The 19,980-nt window shown below is 43.5% G+C and overlaps 1 protein-coding gene across 3 annotated transcripts in view; it reads left to right on the forward strand.

Moving 5' to 3' along the window:
* Positions 1–5,790: 5,790 nt before the first annotated feature.
* Positions 5,791–19,980, forward strand: part of NVL (nuclear VCP like) — an 89,909-nt gene continuing 75,719 nt past the window's right edge. The window contains exons 1-8 of one of the 3 annotated variants that reach the window (XM_040636140.1): positions 5,791–5,903; positions 9,459–9,532; positions 11,476–11,528; positions 11,611–11,710; positions 15,071–15,128; positions 15,903–16,157; positions 19,014–19,143; positions 19,458–19,534. In XM_040636140.1, coding sequence (XP_040492074.1) covers positions 5,847–5,903; positions 9,459–9,532; positions 11,476–11,528; positions 11,611–11,710; positions 15,071–15,128; positions 15,903–16,157; positions 19,014–19,143; positions 19,458–19,534 — 804 coding nt within the window. In that variant the 5' untranslated portion in view covers positions 5,791–5,846. Of the gene's footprint in view, positions 5,904–9,458; positions 9,533–11,475; positions 11,529–11,610; positions 11,711–15,070; positions 15,129–15,902; positions 16,158–19,013; positions 19,144–19,457; positions 19,535–19,980 lie in introns of those variants that run through there. The other 2 variants (XM_008695364.2, XM_040636141.1) reach the window with 2 other exon arrangements.

Raw genomic sequence — 19,980 nt, forward strand, 5'->3', positions numbered from 1 at the left:
GTAGTCACTGTAGAAACAGAGTAGAATGGTGGTTTCCAGGGACTGGGCCAAAGGGGAAATGGGGACTTTTTGTTCAGGCAAATCTATAGAGACAGACAGAAGCTTTGTGGTTTCCAGGGACTGGGGAAAGGGAGGGGTTGGGTGGCATGGGCTTTCTTCTTGGGCTGAGAAAAATGTTCTCGAGCTACATCGTGGCGACGCTTGCACAGCACTGCAAAAGTACGGAATGCCACTAAATTTCATACTGTAAAATAGTTAAAATGATGAATATTTTATGTAAATTTTACCTCAATTTTAAAAATCACTGAATTATACACTTAAAATGGATACATATTATTACACATAAATGATCCATCAATAGAGGGTTTTTTTAAAAGATTTTATTTATTTATTTGACGGGGGGGAGGTGGAGAGCACAGAGGGAGCGGGAGAGGGAGAAGCAGGTTCCCTGCTGAGCAGGGAGCCCAACTCAGGACTTGATCCCAGGATCCTGGGATCATGATCTGAGCCAAAGGCAGATACTTCACTGACTGAGCCACCCAGGCACCCCTCAATCGAGTTTTTAAAGAAAGAGTGATGTGCTGAGTTATCATTCAGGAGTCGCTGGGCTCTTCTGGGCCATTTGTTCTTTCCCATTAATCTTAGACTCGACTTCTGAAATTCCTCCAAATAACCTACAACTGCTCAAATTAATGTTGGTTGTGAATGACAGAAACCTCAAACGATGGTGATGTAAACAAGAAAGAAGCTTATTTTTTTCTCTCTGCTCCTCGAAAAGGTCAAAGGCTCCAGGGCCTTTGCACACTCTCCCTACCGGAAACTCTTCCGACACCTGCTGACCTCAAGGTTCCTAAATGTAACGTTTTCAGAAAGTCTTTCCCTGGCCACTCGGTTGGATGGAGGCAGGCTCCCTCTGTTATTCCATACCACAGGATCCTGATTATTTTCTTCACCATGTTCCTCCATCGAACACCTTCTTATGAAAGGGACTACTCCAAGGGCTGTGAAACCCTTGTTATTTCTCATTATTCTAATTATAGCTTTATTGTTTTGCCAGCCTATGGCCAGCCCCTCTCATCAGAACATTAAGCTCCAGATCCGTATCTGTCTGATTGTCACTCTCTCAAGGTAGCAGACCTGGCGTAGAGTAGACAATAAACATTTGTAGATTTGATGCATACAATGCCAGCTCGAAACATTATTTTCATTCTACTTAAAATTAGGGACATGAATGAGGCAATCATCTCAAGGGAGGACCAATCTTACTAGCAAACAGAATTATTAGCCTTTACCAGATAAAGTAAATCAAAGTTTTTTTCCTGAACCCCAGAAAACAAGGACACAGACTCGGTCTCTAGCTTCCAGCAAGCAGGCCGCCTCCCTCGTGAACCTGGGTAATAAATCTCTGCCAGGCCACTCTCTCCCCTTTTCTCCATGTCCCTATTATCCAGGAGGTGACCACATCATTTATTGTCCAAACTGGACCCTTCTCAGAGATCAAGGTGAGAAACCAAACATACAATGAACAACAGCCAGACCCTATATAGAAACAGGGCTCTGACTTACACTCTGCCACATCGGTCCCAGGAAGCCAGCCTGCTATCTACAAGTTGTCAGGTTCATAGAACGTCAGACTGCTACTCCAGCAAACAATCCAGGAGGCCAAACAATAAATCCTGTAACAACTGGCCCCAGATGGCCAGGACTCCATTAATAACTGACAGCTTCCCTGGTTTTTGTCCCCACTTCCAATTTGAGGACCAGCCAGAGAAAGCCAAAGCCATGCCCCTGGCTAGTTACATAGGACACCCTGCTTCTAGTCCTAGCCGTCCTGCAGCTTCCCCAGGCCAACAGCCTCCAGCCAGGGCCCTCCGGAAGCCGCCCCTGGAACAGAGCTTGGCGACTCCTCTGCCTGCCTTCGAGCCTCTCCAGAACGCAAGTGATGATGGTGGCCACCTTTGCTATGGTGAGCTCTGAATAGTCTTTGCCTGTTCTCATTTGGGTGATTTTCATTTATTTCCACAAACTACTACACTACTAATAACTATGCTGCATTAAGAGGTAAAAATCAGGACTATTCTGAGTCAGAACTAGATCACCCAAATTATAAAGCACCTCCCAGAAAAAAGTCTGGGAAGGAGGTGTGAAGAGCAGAAGGTGAAATGTACCACTACCGCTAGGTGGGGTTATACCATTATTGACCAGCAGACATTTCCTTAACAGCAGGCAGTTCTTGACGTACATACGCACTCAGGTTACTCTCAAGTCATCTTTTTGGTTTGGATGTATGGCACGGTACAATCCGAACAGTGGAATTGTTGGAAATTTGTCGTCAGGGCAGTAATTACTAGAAAAAATCCAGCAGAAAATGTTCAAGCATACCATTATCTTTTTCCATTTATTTTTTTATTTTTTATTTTTTATTATGTTATGTTAGTCACCATACAGTACATCATGAGTTTTTGATGTAGTGTTCCATCATTCATTGCGTATAACACCCAGTGCTGCATGCAATACGTGCCCTCCTTACTACCCATCACCGGGCAAGCATACCATTATTGATACCTCGTATCAAAAGAGGTGAAAAACATACTGCTTGCCTTTAAGAAGCTGGCGTTCTGGAAAGTACTTCAGGTCTGTATGGGTGATATAATTTGCAAATTTTGCCCAGTGCAAATTAAAATAAGGGGCCACTTCTTCAAAAAGTATTAAGAATTTTGAGTTGGAAACACTATGTGGAAAGAAAAGAAAAAAAAGAAAAAAATCCTTTGATTCAGAACAATGAAGAATACTATATTTATTAAAACGAATACCTTTCTTTGACAGCCATATAAATTTTTTTTAAAGAACAAGTTTAAAATTCTACAGCGTCAAGGTGTTAAATTTCTTTTTTTTTAATTTTTAAAATTTTTTTTAAAGATTTTATTTGACACAGAGAGAGACTGAGAATGTGCAAGGGGAGAGGCAGAGGCAGAGGGAGAAGCAGCCTCCCACTGAAGGAGAGCCTCCCACTGAAGGAGAGCCTCCCTCTGCCCAGAGAGCCGGATGCAGGGCTCCATCCCAGGACCCTGAGATCATGACCTGAGCCAAAGGCAGACGCTTAACCACTTAATGGACTGAGCCGTCCAGGAGCCCCAGGGTGTTAAATTTCTTAATAAAATTAGAGTTGGCAAGAATATGGTCAATAAAAATAACTGGTGAAGTGCATTTCATATCACATATTTAAAATGTTCAATGCTTTTCATGGTGAAACACTTGTGCATACTATTACATTAAGAGAAATATTTTTATTTTTTAAATTTTTTAAAGATTTTATTTATTTGAGAGAGAGAGCATGAGAGGGGGGAGGGTCAGAGGGAGAAGCAGGCTCGCCACTGAGCAGGGAGCGGGACATGGGACTCGATGCTGGCACTCTGGGATCATTACCTGAGTTGAAGGCAGTCGCCCAACTGAGCCACCCAGGTGCCCCAAGCAAAATATTTTTAAAAAATACATTTGTAACCCATAATACAGATAAACTATAGGGAGAAGCAAGGACTGGTTTGTATGGGTGCTGTATACTTTCTTTTCCTTAGGGTTCATAAGTGAGGTCCCTTTTCTGGCCCTCTTACCACGCTCTCATTTGCCACTAGAGATTCTTGGATTAGACATATGACTTTTGATGATCTCAGGGCAAAGACACTGATGATCCCCATTAGCCTAAACTTGGGGGAAAAAATGTCAAGGTGGCAACAGCAGACCATTAAACCAAGTGTGGGGATCTTCTAAGCACTAAGGCTTTTGCGAAGGCACAGGTCACACATCCATGAAGCCAACCCTAAATTACAGACTAACAAAGTATGTTGCTTCGTGTATGTTGTGATGCTGTTGGGCCTGTCAGCCCCTTTTTATTCTATGCGGTACATTTCACATGCTCACAACTAAAATACATTTAAACAGTTATTAGGCATTGACTCTATTTGTGCTAATTACTGTAGGAAATCTTTGCTAAAGTTTAATATAATCAAGTACATAAATACTTAATCTAATAAAAAAAGATGTTATAAAAAGATACAATTATAATTCTTTTGCTCTTTCCTACAAGACTCAGGACAGGGCAGGGACTGAAACAGGTAAGCACTCAACAAATTTTTGTTGAATATTCATTTAATGGCTGAAGATTTTGACAAAGGTAAATATTGGGAAAGGCCAAAAGGGAGATGGTTAGCTAGGATTCTAGAGAAGTCACAGAATGGCCAGGAAGGGCATTGCAGACAAGAGGAAATGTCAGTGAAAGCAAAGCGCTGTGTATAAGTATTACCTTCTGGTAGAACTGGACATCTCCTAGAAGCAGAAATCTTGTTTCTTCTGGCTGGACCAGTGTCCATGACACAGCAGCCCTTCAGGACTGACCGAGTAAAGGCAGTGAAGAAGTAGGAGATGAAGCTGGAGCCAAGTTAACCAAAGTTTTGAGAATCAGAGTGAGAATCTATATTCAGGGTACAGATAAGAACCATTGAAAAGGGCAGTGATGTGATGTGAACTCTGAGAGGAAAACAAGCCTGTGGTATCCTTGATGTGGTTTTGGATTATGGGTGGGCTTCAGCGGGCTGAGTTCCGGAGCCAACAACCAAGAAAGATTTCTTGAGACATCTTTGGTGCAAAAACGGACAGGATCCATGGGCAGAAAGAGCTGCTGCACTGGGGTTGTGAGGGGTGACTGATTACATACTTGGGAGTTGCGGGAGGTTAAGTAAGAAAAAGGGAGGTTTCAAAGTATTTTCATATGTTAAAGACTCACAGGACACCGGAGGAGGCCTGGCTGTTGTCAAGTTAAGGCTGTTTTTCCCTCTAGCAAGGCATTAACCAGAAGACAGTTGGGAGTTTCCTGGAGGAATGTCACACACATCCCAACCAGGAGTGTGTGTGTGCGTGCGCGGGGTGTGTGTGTGTGTGTGTGTGTAGTTTACAGGGTGTCAGCTGGTGCTTTGCCCTCGGCTAGCCTTCTGCTCCTGCATCATCCTAAGAAGCCAGTTCTGGGTTAACATCTCACAGCTTCTAATTCCACCTCCTCCCCCTCAACCTTAATAAACACTGTTGTCATAAGCCAAATAAGACCTCAAATGGGAATCTTGAAAACACGGTGAACCAAGCTAGCACACAGAAACACAGCCCCTAGCTCTGTGGTTGTGTTGTTAACTGTCTCTTTGTGTCTTCTTAAGTGCGTAATAAAATCTCATGAGCAAATACTGACGTTTACCAAAATTCTGGGCAGCTTCTAGGTCTAGCTGTAGTGCTGCACTGGACATGCCGGACAAACCGGCGGCGGAAAATCGCGCAAGATGGCCAGGTTTCCAAAACGCTACAGACGCGGGAGTCCCCTGCGCACACCTGCCAGCCAGGCCTGACGCCCAGGTAGGGCCTCCCTCCCCAGCTAGGTGGCGCCGGGTTTTTACCCCGACTTCATCGTCCCAGGCGTCTCTCGGTTTGGGGTCCGTTACGATTGGGGCCAAGACTAACGGTGCATCGAGCAGGGTGGGGCTGGAATCCGACCCAGGAACCCTGCAGCCGCCGGGCGCACACGTGTCCGCACAGCGGGGAACAATAAAGTTGAGCGTGTTCAAAAGGGGTCCTTGTCCTCCAGGGCCCGCTAGACAAGCCTGCAAAATAAGACTCCCAGAAAGTCACTGATGTTGGCAGGTGCCGTTGTTCTCGGGGGGCGTTTTCCTCACTCGCGGTGGGACAGCGCCGGGGGAGACGGCGCGGACGGCGGGCGGGCGCAGGCGGGGCTACTGGCCCGGCGATCGCCGCGGGCAGCCCTGCGAGGACCCCAGTCCCCGTGAAGCCCGCAGCCCCTGAGGCGCGCGATGAAGCCCAGACCCGCGAGGTTCGTGGACAACAGGCTGAAGCAGCGAGTCGTGCAGGTGGATATTGGGTGCGACGCTTTCTCGGGGACTCCCAGGCCAGCCAGGACCAGCCGCCAGCCGAGGCCCGTGTCCTGGGCGGTGCGCGGGTCGCCCTTCTGCCGCGGCGGGGCTGCCGGGAGCCGGGGTCCGGGCAGGTGTAGCCCCTGAGGAGAAGGGGAAGGGGCGGGTGCAGCCCCGGAGAAGCTGGGTCCGGGCAGGTGCAGCCCCGGAGGAGCCGGGACGGGGGCAGGTGCAGCCCGGGAGGAGCCGGGGAAGGGGCGGGTGCTTGGCCTGGATGTGACAGTGTAACAGGCTCTTTGCCTCCGGGTTTTTCATTTCTGTACTCATCTGTAGAAAGCGATGTGTGTAAATGTCTTGCAGTGGCACAGTCTGCAAGCAGTCTTAGGAGGACGGAGAGATTTCTCTTGATTCTGCACTCTGGGAGCTATATTTTCTCTTTTTCTTTTACTTTGTCAGTGCTGTAGTCTCCTTTTTGGATGGGTCTCTTCCTACCAAACTCACTAAGTAAGTGTTGGGAGTGCCCAGAGCTCCTGTGCGGTTTCTCTATCCTCATACTCCTCTTACCTGGTTACTAGGTGATCTTGTTCGGTCTAAAACCTTTAAATACTATCTGTATCTATACATTCACTAAAATTACTATAAATAGAAAATTCAATATAAATATGAATATATAAACATAAATTCAATGAAAATATAGTCACTTTTTAATTTTTTTAAAGATTTTATTCATTTGAGAGAGAGAGAGAGCACGAGTTGGCAGGGCAGAGGGAGAGGGACAAGCAGACACCCCTCTGAACAGGGATCCTAAGGCTGTGGGGCTCTGTTCCAGGACCCTGGGATCATGACCTGAGCCGAAGGCAGACTCTTAACCAACTGAGCCACCCATAACCAACTGAGCCACCCAGGTGTCCCTGTATATTCATGTTAAATACTATCTATATATTCCAAGACTCATCTGTCCAGTGTGGATTTTATCTTGAATATCCAGCTGCCTACTCGACATTTCCTCTTGAATGTCTGATGAGTATCTCCCACAACATACCCATACTGAATATTTTGATATTCTCCTCCAAACACATCCTTTCCCAATGTTCTCTATTTCAGTAAATGACACTACCATCCATCAGTTATCAGGGTCAAAAACCGTAACAACCATTACTACCCCTTTGTTTCTCTTTCTGTAACCAATTAGTCAGGAATTTATCTGGCTTTACCATCGAAATATATTCTAAACCCAGCCCCTCCTTCCCGACTGTGCCTCCAATCATCGTAGCCCAAACCACTTTGATCTCTGCTTTTAGTTCTACCTAAGGTCTGTTCTTCGCAGGGCAGCCAGAGAGGTCCTTTTAAACGGAGCTTGGCAGGGCCCTGCTCAGAAAACCCCTTCAGAGGACTCCCAGAGTATCTAGAGAAAAACCATCCTACAGAGTCTGACATAGTCTGGCCCCGTCTACGTTTTTATTCTGTTTCCTTCTTTTTTTTTCTTTAATATTTTATTTATTTATTTATTTGAAAGTGAGAGAGAGAATGAGCAGGGAAAGGGGCAGAGAGGGAGACAGAAGCAGACTCCCCACTGAGTGGGGAGCCCGATACGGGACTCCATCCCAGGACCCTGGGATCATGACCTGAGCCGAAGGCAGACACTTAACCGACTGAGCTACCCGGGCGTCTCTCCTGTTTCCTTCTGCTGTCCGCCTTGCTTTCACCGTCCTCACCACACTGACCTCAGACATGCCAAGCACAGGCCCTTCGCTCCTCATGGCAGAATCCAGTGGCCGTTCTCAGCTCTTCACCATTTCACATTATGTTTTTCTCTATTGCTTTTGCTTTGGCTCATTATGAAAACAGTAGGTTCTTATGGTTTAAAATAGAAGGGACAGAGGGACATAAAAGAAAAAGAATTCCTTCATCTTCATTTCTGTAGGGGTACCCGTGGCGAGTTTCTATTTTATCTTAAAATTTTGTACGCATGTACGCACTTATGTCTATATATATGTGTGTATATATTCACACGAACAGGCTCATCTATTCTGCTTTTTTTCACTTAGTGGTATATTTTAGGCTTTTTCCCACAAGTAGTACATTTGTCTCCTTTTAACAAGCATATCAGTTATTTATTGCTGCATAACAGACCACCCCCAAATGTAGCCGATTAAAGTGGTTGTATTTCTGCTGCCATCAAGAAACTGTTTGACTTGTAGTGGATATGAGATGCACACAAATATGTCTAAGTCAGAATTAACTGTAGTAAATGACAGCGTGCTCTAGGAATCCAGAGAAGGGGAAGACTCACTAGAAGAGTCTGCTTTGGATACCTGGTCTCTTGTCACTGGAGGCATTTATGCTGAGACCATTATCCTGTTAAGGATTCTTGAGAAGAAACTGCTGTCTGAAGTCAGGCATACCTTGACTGGATGACCAGCAAGCATTGAAACATGGAAGTTGGTAGACATTCTGGGTTTGAAATCTGGCCCTGTAATTTACATGCTGCCAAGTAAATATCTTTTAAAGTTTCTTTGAGACTTTCCCATCTATAAAATGGGGGAAACTAACCTCCCTCATGGGACTGTGAGTGCTGCTAGAAGAACGTGTCAAAGGCCCTGCAACAGGTGCATGGAGCCCTCAGTTTCTTGGGAGTTTTTCACGGTGCCTCTAGGCCAAGTAATACCTACTCGGTTTATTAAGTAGTTAGGTTCAAGCTGCTTCCTGACTGTTTAATCCAAATAACTTAGTAGCTTTTTGAAAAAATGGTATATAAAAATAGAAGGAAAATTAATATAGTTGTGTTCCATTTTTAAACAGTCACACTTAACCAGTGGGGTTTGTCAGATTGACCCTGACACTCTCATTTCCTGTTCCACATTGATTTTTTTTTTTTTAAGATTTTATTTATTTATCTGGCAGAGACAGCCAGCGAGAGAGGGAACACAAGCAGGGGGAGTGGGAGAGGAAGAAGCAGGCTCCCAGTGGAGGAGCCTGATGTGGGGCTCGATCCCATAACGCCGGGATCACGCCCTGAGCCGAAGGCAGACGCTTAACAACTGTGCTACCCAGGTGCCCCCCACATTAATTTTTGCAAGGGATTTACTTACAGCAACTGCTGAAAACCCGGTTTTGCAAAGATCTGACATCATCCAAAGGTGATTTAATATTGAGACCATGAATTGTCTCAGGCTAGAAGTTCCTGCAGTGTTGGACAGCTGGCAAATATTATGATGCTCCCTCAGATTTAAATAGCCCTTGATGCCCTTGTGAGCTTAGTGCTTTGTTCTGGGGTATTTGGGAATTTAGGATATAATAAGCCCTCACTTACTACCTCCTTATAGCTATTCTAGTTGTTGTTACTGTGCTGTCATAGTGATTAATAATGTTAATTAAATTCTCTAATTCCAGGCTTGATAATTATGTAGTGATTTTTTCTTATGTTTCTGATATGCTTAATAATGAAGAGTGTACATTAAAGCATAACATGTTTGAATAGCTCAATCTCCGATTAAAATCACTGAGTTTGAAATACTGAGTGTTGAACGTTTGTCATATTTTCTGTTTTAGTACCTCACCAGTAACAGATGTGGCAAATACGTGGACATTGGAGTCTTAGCATCTGATTTACAAAGAATGTACAGGTAAAAAGCTATAGTCTCCAGATTCTTGTCTTTATTTTCAGTTTCCATCCTGCCCGAATTACTTTTTTTTTTTTTTTAAAGATTTTATTTATTTATTTGACAAAGATAGAGACAGCCAGCGAGAGAGGGAACACAAGCAGGGGGAGTGGGAGAGGAAGAAGCAGGCTCATAGCAGAGGAGCCTGATGCGGGGCTCGATCCCACAACACCAGGATCACGCCCTGAGCCGAAGGCAGACGCTTAACCGCTGTGCCACCCAGGCGCCCCCCTGCCCGAATTTCTAATTGATATTAATTGCTGCTGGCATTCGTTCACCAGTCCATAAGTTTAGAATTCAATTTTGTTATACAGAGATTTATCAATTTATGCAAGATGCTGTTCTTGTTACTAAGGGGAATGGCTGCTGCTTCTCCTTCAGTACCTTACAGTCTGGTCAGGAGTATTGCCTCTTGGGGTGCCTGGGTGGCTCAGTTGTTAGGCATCTGCCTTCAGCTCTGGTTGTAATCCCTGGGTCCTGGGATCGAGCCCCACATCAGGTTCCCTGCTCTGTGGGAAGCCTGCTTCTCCCTCTCCCACTCCCCCTGCTTGTGTTCCCTCTCTTGCTGTCTCTCTCTGTCAAATAAATAAATAAAATCTTAAAAAAAAAAAAAAAAAAAAGGAGTATTGCCTCTTTTCCTGTCTCATTGAAGAATTAAAACCATCAAGCATGATCTCCCCGAGCTTCCTGGCTACCTTGAAATGTCTCCAGGCTTCCCCCTAAAGATTCAGTTTTTCTCTTGTGTCTCTAGCCCCACCTTTCCTGATACCTCACTCCATGAATTATCACTACTTTGTGTATTTCAGAGTCTCTGTTTTCTTCTTGTTAGTATACTAGTTTGCTAGGACTGCCATAAAAAAGTATCAGAGGCAGGGGATCTTAAACAACAGAAGTTTGAGGCCTCGCAGTTGTGGAGGCAGGAAGTCAGTGATTGATCAAGGCGTTGGCGGGGTTGGTTTTTCCTAAGGTTTTTCCTTGGCTTGCGGGTGGCTGTCTTCTACGTGTCCTCACATGGTCTTTCCTCTGTGCGTCTGTCTGTATCCTAATCTCTTATTCTTATTTTTTTAAGATTTTAAGTAATCTCTATACCCAACGTGGGGCTCAAACTCACAACCCTGAAATCAAGAGTCTTGTGCTCTACCAGCTGCGCCAGCTAGGCATTCCTCTTACTCTTTAAAAGCACCAATCATATTGGATTAATTTGCTTCAGTGCTCTGGCCTGTGAGCCCACTAGGATGGCCACCCTGTCCTTTGGATCTGAGGAGGAGACAGTGTGCTCCCTGGACCTGGGCTCCCTGGGCCCAAGCTGGTGGTCGCAGCCCTCCAACCTCTGAGCTTCCTTTAGAGTCATTTATCCCTGTCTTTGAAGGGTCATTTGTGTCCACAGCTGATGGCCCATTCTGTAGAATCCCAGAACTCCAGCAGCATTCCTTTGCTTCATCCTTCCTGTCTCTTCCAGTACAAGCTGCCAGTGTTTCTGATGCTGTAACCCCATCTCTAATCAAGAAAAATTTATGGGGTTCCTGGGTGGCTCAGTCACTTAAAGGTCTGCCTTCAGCTCAGGTTGTGATCTCAGTGTCCTGGGATCAAGCCCCATATTAGGCTCCTTGCTCAGCAGGGAGTCTGCTTGTCCCTCTCCCTCTGCCCCTCCCTCCTGTTCGTGAGCTCCCTCTTTCACTCTCAAATAAATAAGTAAAATCTTTAAAAAAAAAAAAAAAAGAAAAAAAGAAAAATTTACCATAGTGAAAATGTAAACGCAGAAGTTGCTTGAAAATAAGCTTATGGTCAGGCTGAATACAGTGAAATACTTACATACTTGTGCAAATTAATGTGATCAATTTAGACTGAGTTTAATGGGAGAATGTTGGTGGAGACCACTGTACTGAGATTCTTGTTATGTTTTTCAGTGTAGACTATGGTCGAAGAAAAAGGAATGCTTTTAGGATTCAGGTAGAAAAAGGTGAGTCTTTTAGCGTTAGAGCTGAATTATTAATGAAGTTAAAAAATTGTTTTAGCTCATGACATTTTTCTTTTTGTTTCAGTATTTAACATAATTACTAGTGAGAAAGAACTTAAGGATCTAACAGAATTAGAAGATGAACATCTGGCAAAAAGAGCAAGACAAGGCGAAGAGGATAATGAGTAAGGATTACAGAAAAGGGGGCATTTTTCTTAAGCATGGACCCAATCACATTACATTCCTATTTGTAAAATTTTCAGTGGTTCTTCATTGCCACCAAGGCCGCATGTAATACTTACCTAACGTCTCTAGACCTTTGCTTCAGGCCTGCTGAATGCTCACAGTTGCCTACAGAGGACACATCCTTGTGCCTTTGTATGAGTGGCTTTTTGTAGCTGGAGTGTTCATTTCCCCACCATGAACTCCCACCCAGCCCTCAAACGGCCATGGCAGTGCCTTTGTTGGGCCTTCTTAGACGCCTTTCTGCGTGTTTCCTTAACTCCTGGTTACAGATACTTGTTATAATGCTTGTCTTGTGGTGTTGAGATTGTTACATGTGTATCTGCAACAGACCTGTCTCGTTATCTTTGTTTTTCTCTGCCCTAATACAATGCCAGATACGTAAAAAGGTACCAACTAATTTTGCCATTTAAGAAATAATATTGAGGGTTTTTATCATGAATGCTTTTTATGCACTTAATGAAAGATTTCATGATATTTTTCTCCCTTCGTTCTGTTAGTTTGGTGAATTACGTTGATTTTTTGAGCGTTAAGCCAGTCTTGCATCCTGGGATACACCCTACTTGGTCCTGATGTATTATCCTTCTTAGATATTGTTAAGTCCTGTTTGTTAATCTTTTTCTGTACATGGTTATGTCTGTATTCATATTGGTCTGAATTTTTTTCTTTTTTGCAACGTCTTCATCAGATTTTGATATTAGGGTTATACTGGCTTCATAATAATTAGTTGGAAAATGTTGTTTTGTCTGTGTTTGACGAAAAAGTTAGTGTAATGTTAATGTTCTTTCTTAAATAATTTGTTAGAATTCAGCTAGAATTCATCTTGGCCTAGAGGCTTCTTTTTGGAAAGGATTTAGGTAACTAAGTTTGCTAGATCTAGGACTTTTCCTATTTTCTTTTTCTTCTTTTATCAGTGTTGGTAAATTGGTGTGTGTGTGTGTGTGTGTGTGTGTTTTAAGATTTTATTTATTTGAGAGAGAGAGAGTGAGCATGAGCAGAGGGGAGAGGCAAAGGGAGAGGGAGAAGCAGGCTCCCTGTGATCATGACCCGAGCTGAAGGCAGACGCTTAACCGATGGAGCCACACAGGCACCCCTGGTAGATTGTACTTTTAAAGGAACGTGTCCATTTCAGCTAAGGTGTGGAATTTGTTGGCATGAAGTTTTCAAGATATCCTCTCATTTTTCTTTTATGTCTATAGGGTCTGTGTTGGTAGCTCCTTTTCACTTTGCTGCCTTTTCATTTGGATTTACCATCATTTTCTTAACTAGTTCTGTATTCGTGGACATTTGGTTGTTTCCAGTTTTGCACTATCGTATGTGTAGTAAATAATCCTTTAGCACATGTGTGTTTGTATACATTTCTTTGGTTTTTTAATGTTTAATTCCCGAAGTGGTGTTTCTGGGCTTAAAGATATATTTTTGAGATTTCTGGCACATCTGGAGTTGTCTTCCAAACAAAGTTGCCTGGGTTCATACTCCCATCAGCTTTGTATAAATTGTGCATTTCTTTGCACCCTTGTGGTCCTAGTGGTACTATTCTTTAATCTTTGCCAGTTTCATGGGCAAAAATTGATTTTTTAAAAAAGATTTTATTTATTTTTTTGCCAGAGAGAGAGAAAGAGAGAGAGCACAAGCAGGGTGAGAGGCAGAGGGAGAAGCATGCTCCTCGCCAAGCAGGGAGCCCAATGCGGAACTCAATCCCAGGACCCTGGGATCATGACCTGAGCCAAAGGCAGATGCTTAATGACTGAGCCACGCAGGCGCCCCCAAAATTGATATATTTTTATTTGTAGTTTTTGGAGAACTAGTGAGGTTAGATTTTTGACTGTTTCATGTTTCCTCTGTTAGTTTCTTGCTTATGGGTTTTGTCTTTCATTTGAGAGGTATTTGAATTTTCTATAATAGTTGTCAGATCCATTTGTATAAAATAGCACCTCCTTTTATATGTTTTACAGATTGCTCCATTTTGCCATTTGTCTTTTATTTTTGTTTAAAGTGTCTTGATTGGAGAAGTCCTGCATCTTTACCTAGTCAGATCTGTCAGTCTTTTCCTTTATGGTTGATGCTGATGTGCTTAGAAAGACCTCTATCACAGGAGTATATGGGATAATTACCCGTACTTTTTCCTTGTTTATTTATAGCATTACATTTCACTCTTTTTTTTTAAGATTTTATTTATTTATTCGACAGAGATAGAGACAGCCAGCAAGAGAGGAACACAGCAGGGGGAGTGGGAGAGGAAGAAGCAGGCTCACAGCTTAACAGCCTGATGTGGGACTCGATCCCATAATGCCGGGATCACGCCCTGAGCCGAAGGCAGACGCTTAACCGCTGTGCCACCCAGGCGCCCCTACGTTTAACTCTTTAATCCATTTGTAATTAACTTTGTAGGGTGTGACTCCTAGGGCAAGATGTGTTTTTTTTTCCCAAATAGTTGAATAATCTACCTTCTTTACATTGATTAGAAATGTCCAAACTTACATTATTAGAATTTAATGAATAACAAAAGAATTCATGTCTTAATTATAAAGGTGGGTCATAGCATTCATGTAAACCTTTTTACTTAGGAAGAGTCCTTTTCTTAATTATTTTCTAGAGATATTTTAATCTTTAGATGAAATAAATCTTTAGGTAAAGATATTTAAGATATTAAATAGTAGCAGGGTCCTGTTATTACTTGAAGCTATTAAATATCAGCTCTGGGTTATGATGAACTGACATTGCATTCTCAGTTTGTAGTTATTAGGATTTATGCCTGTTCCTCACTGTATGATAGAAAACCTCTTGTACCTTCATTTCTCATGGACAGACTTGGGAAAATTCCACCTGGTCACATGGCTGGGTCATGTGGAATTTGTGAATTTGTTACGCAGTTCCGTAATTATGGCTCGCTGGAATATTTCCTTTTTTTGGTGTCTGATAGTCCTAATGAGACCCTTGGGTCTGATAGGAATTTGCATTTCACTTTTCTTTATTGCTAGGATTAAGACAACCACAATGTATTAAGCATGTATTATGTACTCTAAGGACTTGGCGAGCTTCTGTTGAATCCTCTAATAACCCATTGAGGTGGACATTATTTATTCTCCCTCTTTATAGATAGGGAAGCTGATCTTCTCAGAGTTTAAGTAGAAGCTAGTAACCAGCAGCGTCGTAGTTTGAATCCAGATTTCTCTTAACTCGAAAGCCTGGACCCTTAACCACCACAATAGTTCACCTTAGGATATTTTTTGTTTGGGGTAGTCAGTTATAGGATGTGGGAGAAAAGCCTTTAAAATGTTTCTTTTCCTTTTCTTACTGAGGTTTACTGAAAGCTATTCAGATGACGATTCGAATATGGAAGATTACCCAGATCCGCAGGTAAGCCAGACATTTAATGGACCCACTTTGTTTTGTTTTGTTTAATCATTATGAACCCTCCTTTCAAAAAAATCAGTATGGAATAGAATCAGAGACGTCGAACATCTCCATCAATAAATAATTGAATACTTGCTGTGTATGGCATGGAAGAATTCTCTGGAAGACCATCCTTTCAGTATTTGTGTCTATAGTCTATTTTGTAGGGAAAAAGGGGGAAGAGAGTGGCCAGAAATAAGGGCACATGGGAAGAGAAAGGGGAATTAAGAGTAAAAATTGAGAAAAGGATACATTTTCTGCCAAAAGGCTGGCGTTACCAAGAAGTAGGCTTTGATTAAAGGGAAATGTAGAAATAGTATGCTAGATAATTTGTAACTTACTCTATTTTTTCCCCAATGGTAATTCAGTTTTTTAATTTATTAACAAAGTCAGGATGATAATGAGTTATATCTGATTGAGTATTGAATTGATAGGATAGTAGTGACTGTCCTCGACAACCAGCTCATTTTCGTACATGATTCTGTTGTATTTTTTAAAAGCGAGCTTACTTACTTGGTTTTATTTAAGTTCCGTTTATGAATTGGTGCATTATCTTGAGGTTAAGGGGGGGACACTATTTATGAACAGTAAATGTGTGTTTGTGAAGCGTCTTATTGTGGACCTCGGTGTTTTCTGGCTGAAATGCTATAAGAGGAGCTGTGGGAAATGGAATATATGGGTAACTAGCCTTCCACAAGTACCTTCCAGTAATTCATGCTAACATCGTGTTTCTGCCAGGCAGCAAATCACATGAACAGCTCCCTGCTCTCCTTATATCGGAAAGGACATCCTGATTCCATTTCAAGTACTCCTGAGATGGAGCCCAGAGAAACCACTGGCTCGACCCCATGGACACCTTCTGACGCAGGCTCCATCCCATTGAAGGCCCCGGCCAGCGGTTCTGAGGGAGGCTGGTTTATCGACAGAGCTGGTGTAAAGACAGACGTGACAGACGAGAAGAGTACTCATAAGAAGCCAGCATCTGAGATAGAGGTATTTCTGTAGTGGAATTTTAGCCCTAAGTAGTCAGAGCGCTTTATCATCTTTTCACTGAATGTAACATCAGCAGATTCTTGTGTTTCATGAAGGGTGTGGGAATTTGGAAGCACACGGAAAACGTGGTTACATCCTGTTACTGCCACCATTTCTGTCCAGGTCCAAGCCTTAACTACTAAAATAACCTCCCCCCAGTTTATTCTCCACACACAGATGTCGTTTTGTTTTGTTTCTTAAGATTTTATTTATTTATTTGAGAGAGTGTGAGAGGAAGAAGTAGAATCCCCGCTGAGCAGGGAGCCCGATGTGGGACTCGATCCCAGGACCCTGACATCATGACCTGAGCTGGAGGCAGATGCTTCACTGACTGAGCCACCCAGGGGCCCCACAGATGTTGTTTTTGCAAGTCAGATTGTTCTCATTCATGTATTAAAAATGGCTTCATTCAGTCTGGAATCGAAGGCCTTACAGTGGCCAGGAAAGCCTGTGTGTGCGCGCCGCTGCTCTGCTGGTCCTTCAGTCATCTCCTTGGCTGCCGTGGGCTTGCCTTTTTTCTAAAATGCGCCACACACACTCACCTGGGGCATGTGCCCTTGTGCTTCTGTCTGGAACTGTCCCCAGATTCCAGTGACTCACATCTTGTTTCCCTGTGATCTTGGCAGCATCCTTCCTCGACGTGTAAAATACCACGTTGTTGGATACTTTTTCCTGACCCTGCTCATCTCCTTTTCATCAGGCACTTAGGGCCACTTAGAACTTACTGTGTAATTGTTTCATTGAGTTTTTTCTTTGACTTTCTCCACTAGAACGTCAGCTTCAGGGGAGCAGGACCTTTGGTTTGTTTAATAGTGTCTCCAGGCTAAAATGGAGCTAACAGGGCACCTGGGTGGCTCATTCGGTTGAGTGTCTGAATCTTGGCTTTGGCTAAGGTCATGATCTCAGGGTTCTGGGATCGAGCCCAACATAGGGCTCTGCACTGGGCTTGGAGCCTGCTTGAGATTCTCTCTTTCCCTCTGCCCCCACTCGTGCATGTGTGTGTGTGCTTTCTCTCTCTCACTCTCTCTCTCATTCTCTCTTGGTCTCTCTAAAATAAATAAATAAAATCTTCAAAAAAGAATAAAAAGAATAAAAAACAAAATACACCTGACATTTAGTTGTTTGTTGAATTAGTGCCTGAGGAGTCCTCCAAGGTGCATTTACTGGTGCGAGTTCAAGAATAGGTACTTTGGGCGTGTGTTACGGAAGGTTGGTCGTTGTCGGAGAAAGGGAAGTTAGTGCTAAACCAGCCTGTGGCTCGCTCATTTTGAGCTTAGGGTAATGCCTTGAGGGAGCCTGCACAAATGGGTACACCACGAAAACGCAGAGAATAAGTAGACACTTTTTTTTTAACCTTTCTAAGTTGAACTATACCATACATAAAAGTAAAGCTGGGTGAATTATCACAGAGTGAACACACTGGGCACCAACCTTAACTGTTTTTAACTCCTGACAGAAGGAGAGGGGATTCACAGTAATCTGTCCCACACTAGTCCCTGAGGATGCCCCTGGGGCTCACTGTCCAGCGTGCTAAGTGCTAGCCACGTGTGGCTCTTGAGCACTCAGAATGTGGTTAGTGTAAATGAGGGACTGAATTTTTAACTGAAATTTATAAAATAATGGTCAATTCGGTTATTATAAAACTTCTAAGTCTCTTTGGAACAACTTGGGTATGTAAATCTACTCTTTCAGCTGTAAATTTTATGAAACCTAGATACAGATTATTTCCCATTACAATTTAGTGTCTGAGGGGCGCCTGGATGGCTCAGTTGTTAAACATCTGCCTTCGGCTAAGGTCATAATCCTGGGGTCTTGGGATCGAGCCCCACATCGGGCTCCCTGCTCAGCGGGGAATCTGCTTCTCCCTTTCCCTCTGCCTGCCGCTCCGCTTGCTTGTGCTCGCTGTCTGTCTTCTATCAAATAAATAAATAAAATCTTAAAAATATTTAGTGTCTGAGTTGAGATGTGCTATGGTCATAAAGTACACATTGGTCTTTGAAGACTTGCTATAAAAAACAACATAAGACCTCAATTTTTTATATTGATTATATGTTGAAATGATAACATTTTGAATATATTTGATTAAATGCTAAATTAATTTCACTTGTTGCTTTTTTCCTTTTTTAAATGTGGTGGCTCCTAGAACATATTTAAAATTATGTGGCATTGTGTTTCTCTTGGACAACGCAATGTAAGTGGTTTCCAAGAACCAAGACTTTTGACTTGGCAAAACCTTTCTCCTTTTGAATTATTAATGGACCTTTTCCAAATCTCTACATTAATCATCTGTTTTTAGAGATGGTTATTGCAAGGTTAAGGAAATAGCTCGACTCTTGTGTTGAATCATACTTTTTTTATGGCTTTTAAAGCAGCTCCATAGTCCTGTTTAATTTAGTGACTCATCAGACATCACATGAAGACCCACTGGTAAAAGCCTCGGTGAGAAGTACAAGGTGAACGTCAGTGTTTCAACCCCAGAAGCTCACAGTTCTGTGAGAGACACAGAAGTGGTCACGTACAAGGCAGATTGTGGCAGGCTATCATGCACTTGCAAATTCAGTGTTCTAGGAATGTGAGGAAGAGATTAATTCTAAGTAGAAGAGTCTGGAAAGGAAGGTTTTATGTACAGGATAGAAACTCAGCTTTCCCTTTGGAAAAGGCCGATCCCCAGCAGGGACCATGCCTGAGCACAGAGGTCGGGCATAGGTGCCAGTGCCCGGCCGGGATTGCATTCTATTCAGTCATGCCCATCTTGAAGAAGACATCACAGGTACTGTGATTTCAAGCGAGGCATATTGAAATTTCTTTTCTTTCCAGGATCCCAAAGATGCTTCTCTTCTGGAGAGTAATGAAAAAAGGAAAGGTAGGCTGAAGAGCAAAGGAAGCAAAAGGAAGAAAGACCTTCAGGAAGCAGATGGAGAAATAGAAGCTGTCCTGCAGCGGAAAGGTGAGCTGCGAGTCCCGGGGAACAGGGTGGCAAGTGGGCTTCCGGGGGGGCGGGGGGGCAGGATGGCGCGTGGGCTTTGCAGGATGGGGTGGCCAGCTGCGAGTCCCCAGGATGGGGGTAGGGGAGAGGGGAAGTGAGCAGGCTTCAGGAGAGGTGTCCTCAGTCCCAGCCCTCATGCTTGGACCTGCTGTGTGCTGCGATGTCTATGAGAAAAGCCTTCAGTGTCCCATGGACCTCAGTTTACTTAGATATTATTCAGTAGAACTCTGAGTTACTACTGAGTCACTCATCTTTTCTTCTCTTTTATGTACCAGCTAAAGCCAAGGGGCTAGAGTTACGGGTCTCCAAGGTGAAGTTTGAAGATGTTGGAGGCAATGATACGACGTTGAAGGTCAGTTTGAGTGCAGAATTTTACTTGGGTGGGCTTACTGCCGATCAGTTATTCAAACAAAGTCTGCCTCTTTGTTTCTGGTAGGAGCTGGGTGTGGAGAGGAGCCTGGGGAGGGGAGAAGGGCAAACCTGACTTGGACCTTCAGGATGCTGAGGGGTAAAGGCAGCATAGTACCTTCCACTTTTCTACCACGGGGATTATGGTGTGCGGAAGATGCGTGCTTCATGAGTGATACTGCTGTAGCAGAAGTAGCAGTGATGGTTAATGTTTACTTAGTGTCTGCTCTGTTCCACTTACCACGCGTCATGTCTGCGAGGCTTTGAGGTAGATGGTATGACAGCTGGGGAAGAGAGGGCGTGGAGAGGTTCCAGCCAGAGTCGCCCGTTAGGCACCAGAGCTGGGCTTCAGCCTTGGCTTCAAACTTGCTGAAAGAGGAGGCTGTTTCC

This window comes from Ursus maritimus, unplaced genomic scaffold (assembly GCF_017311325.1).
Source record: "Ursus maritimus isolate PB19 unplaced genomic scaffold, ASM1731132v1 scaffold_2, whole genome shotgun sequence".
NCBI classification, from domain to species: Eukaryota; Metazoa; Chordata; class Mammalia; order Carnivora; family Ursidae; genus Ursus; species Ursus maritimus.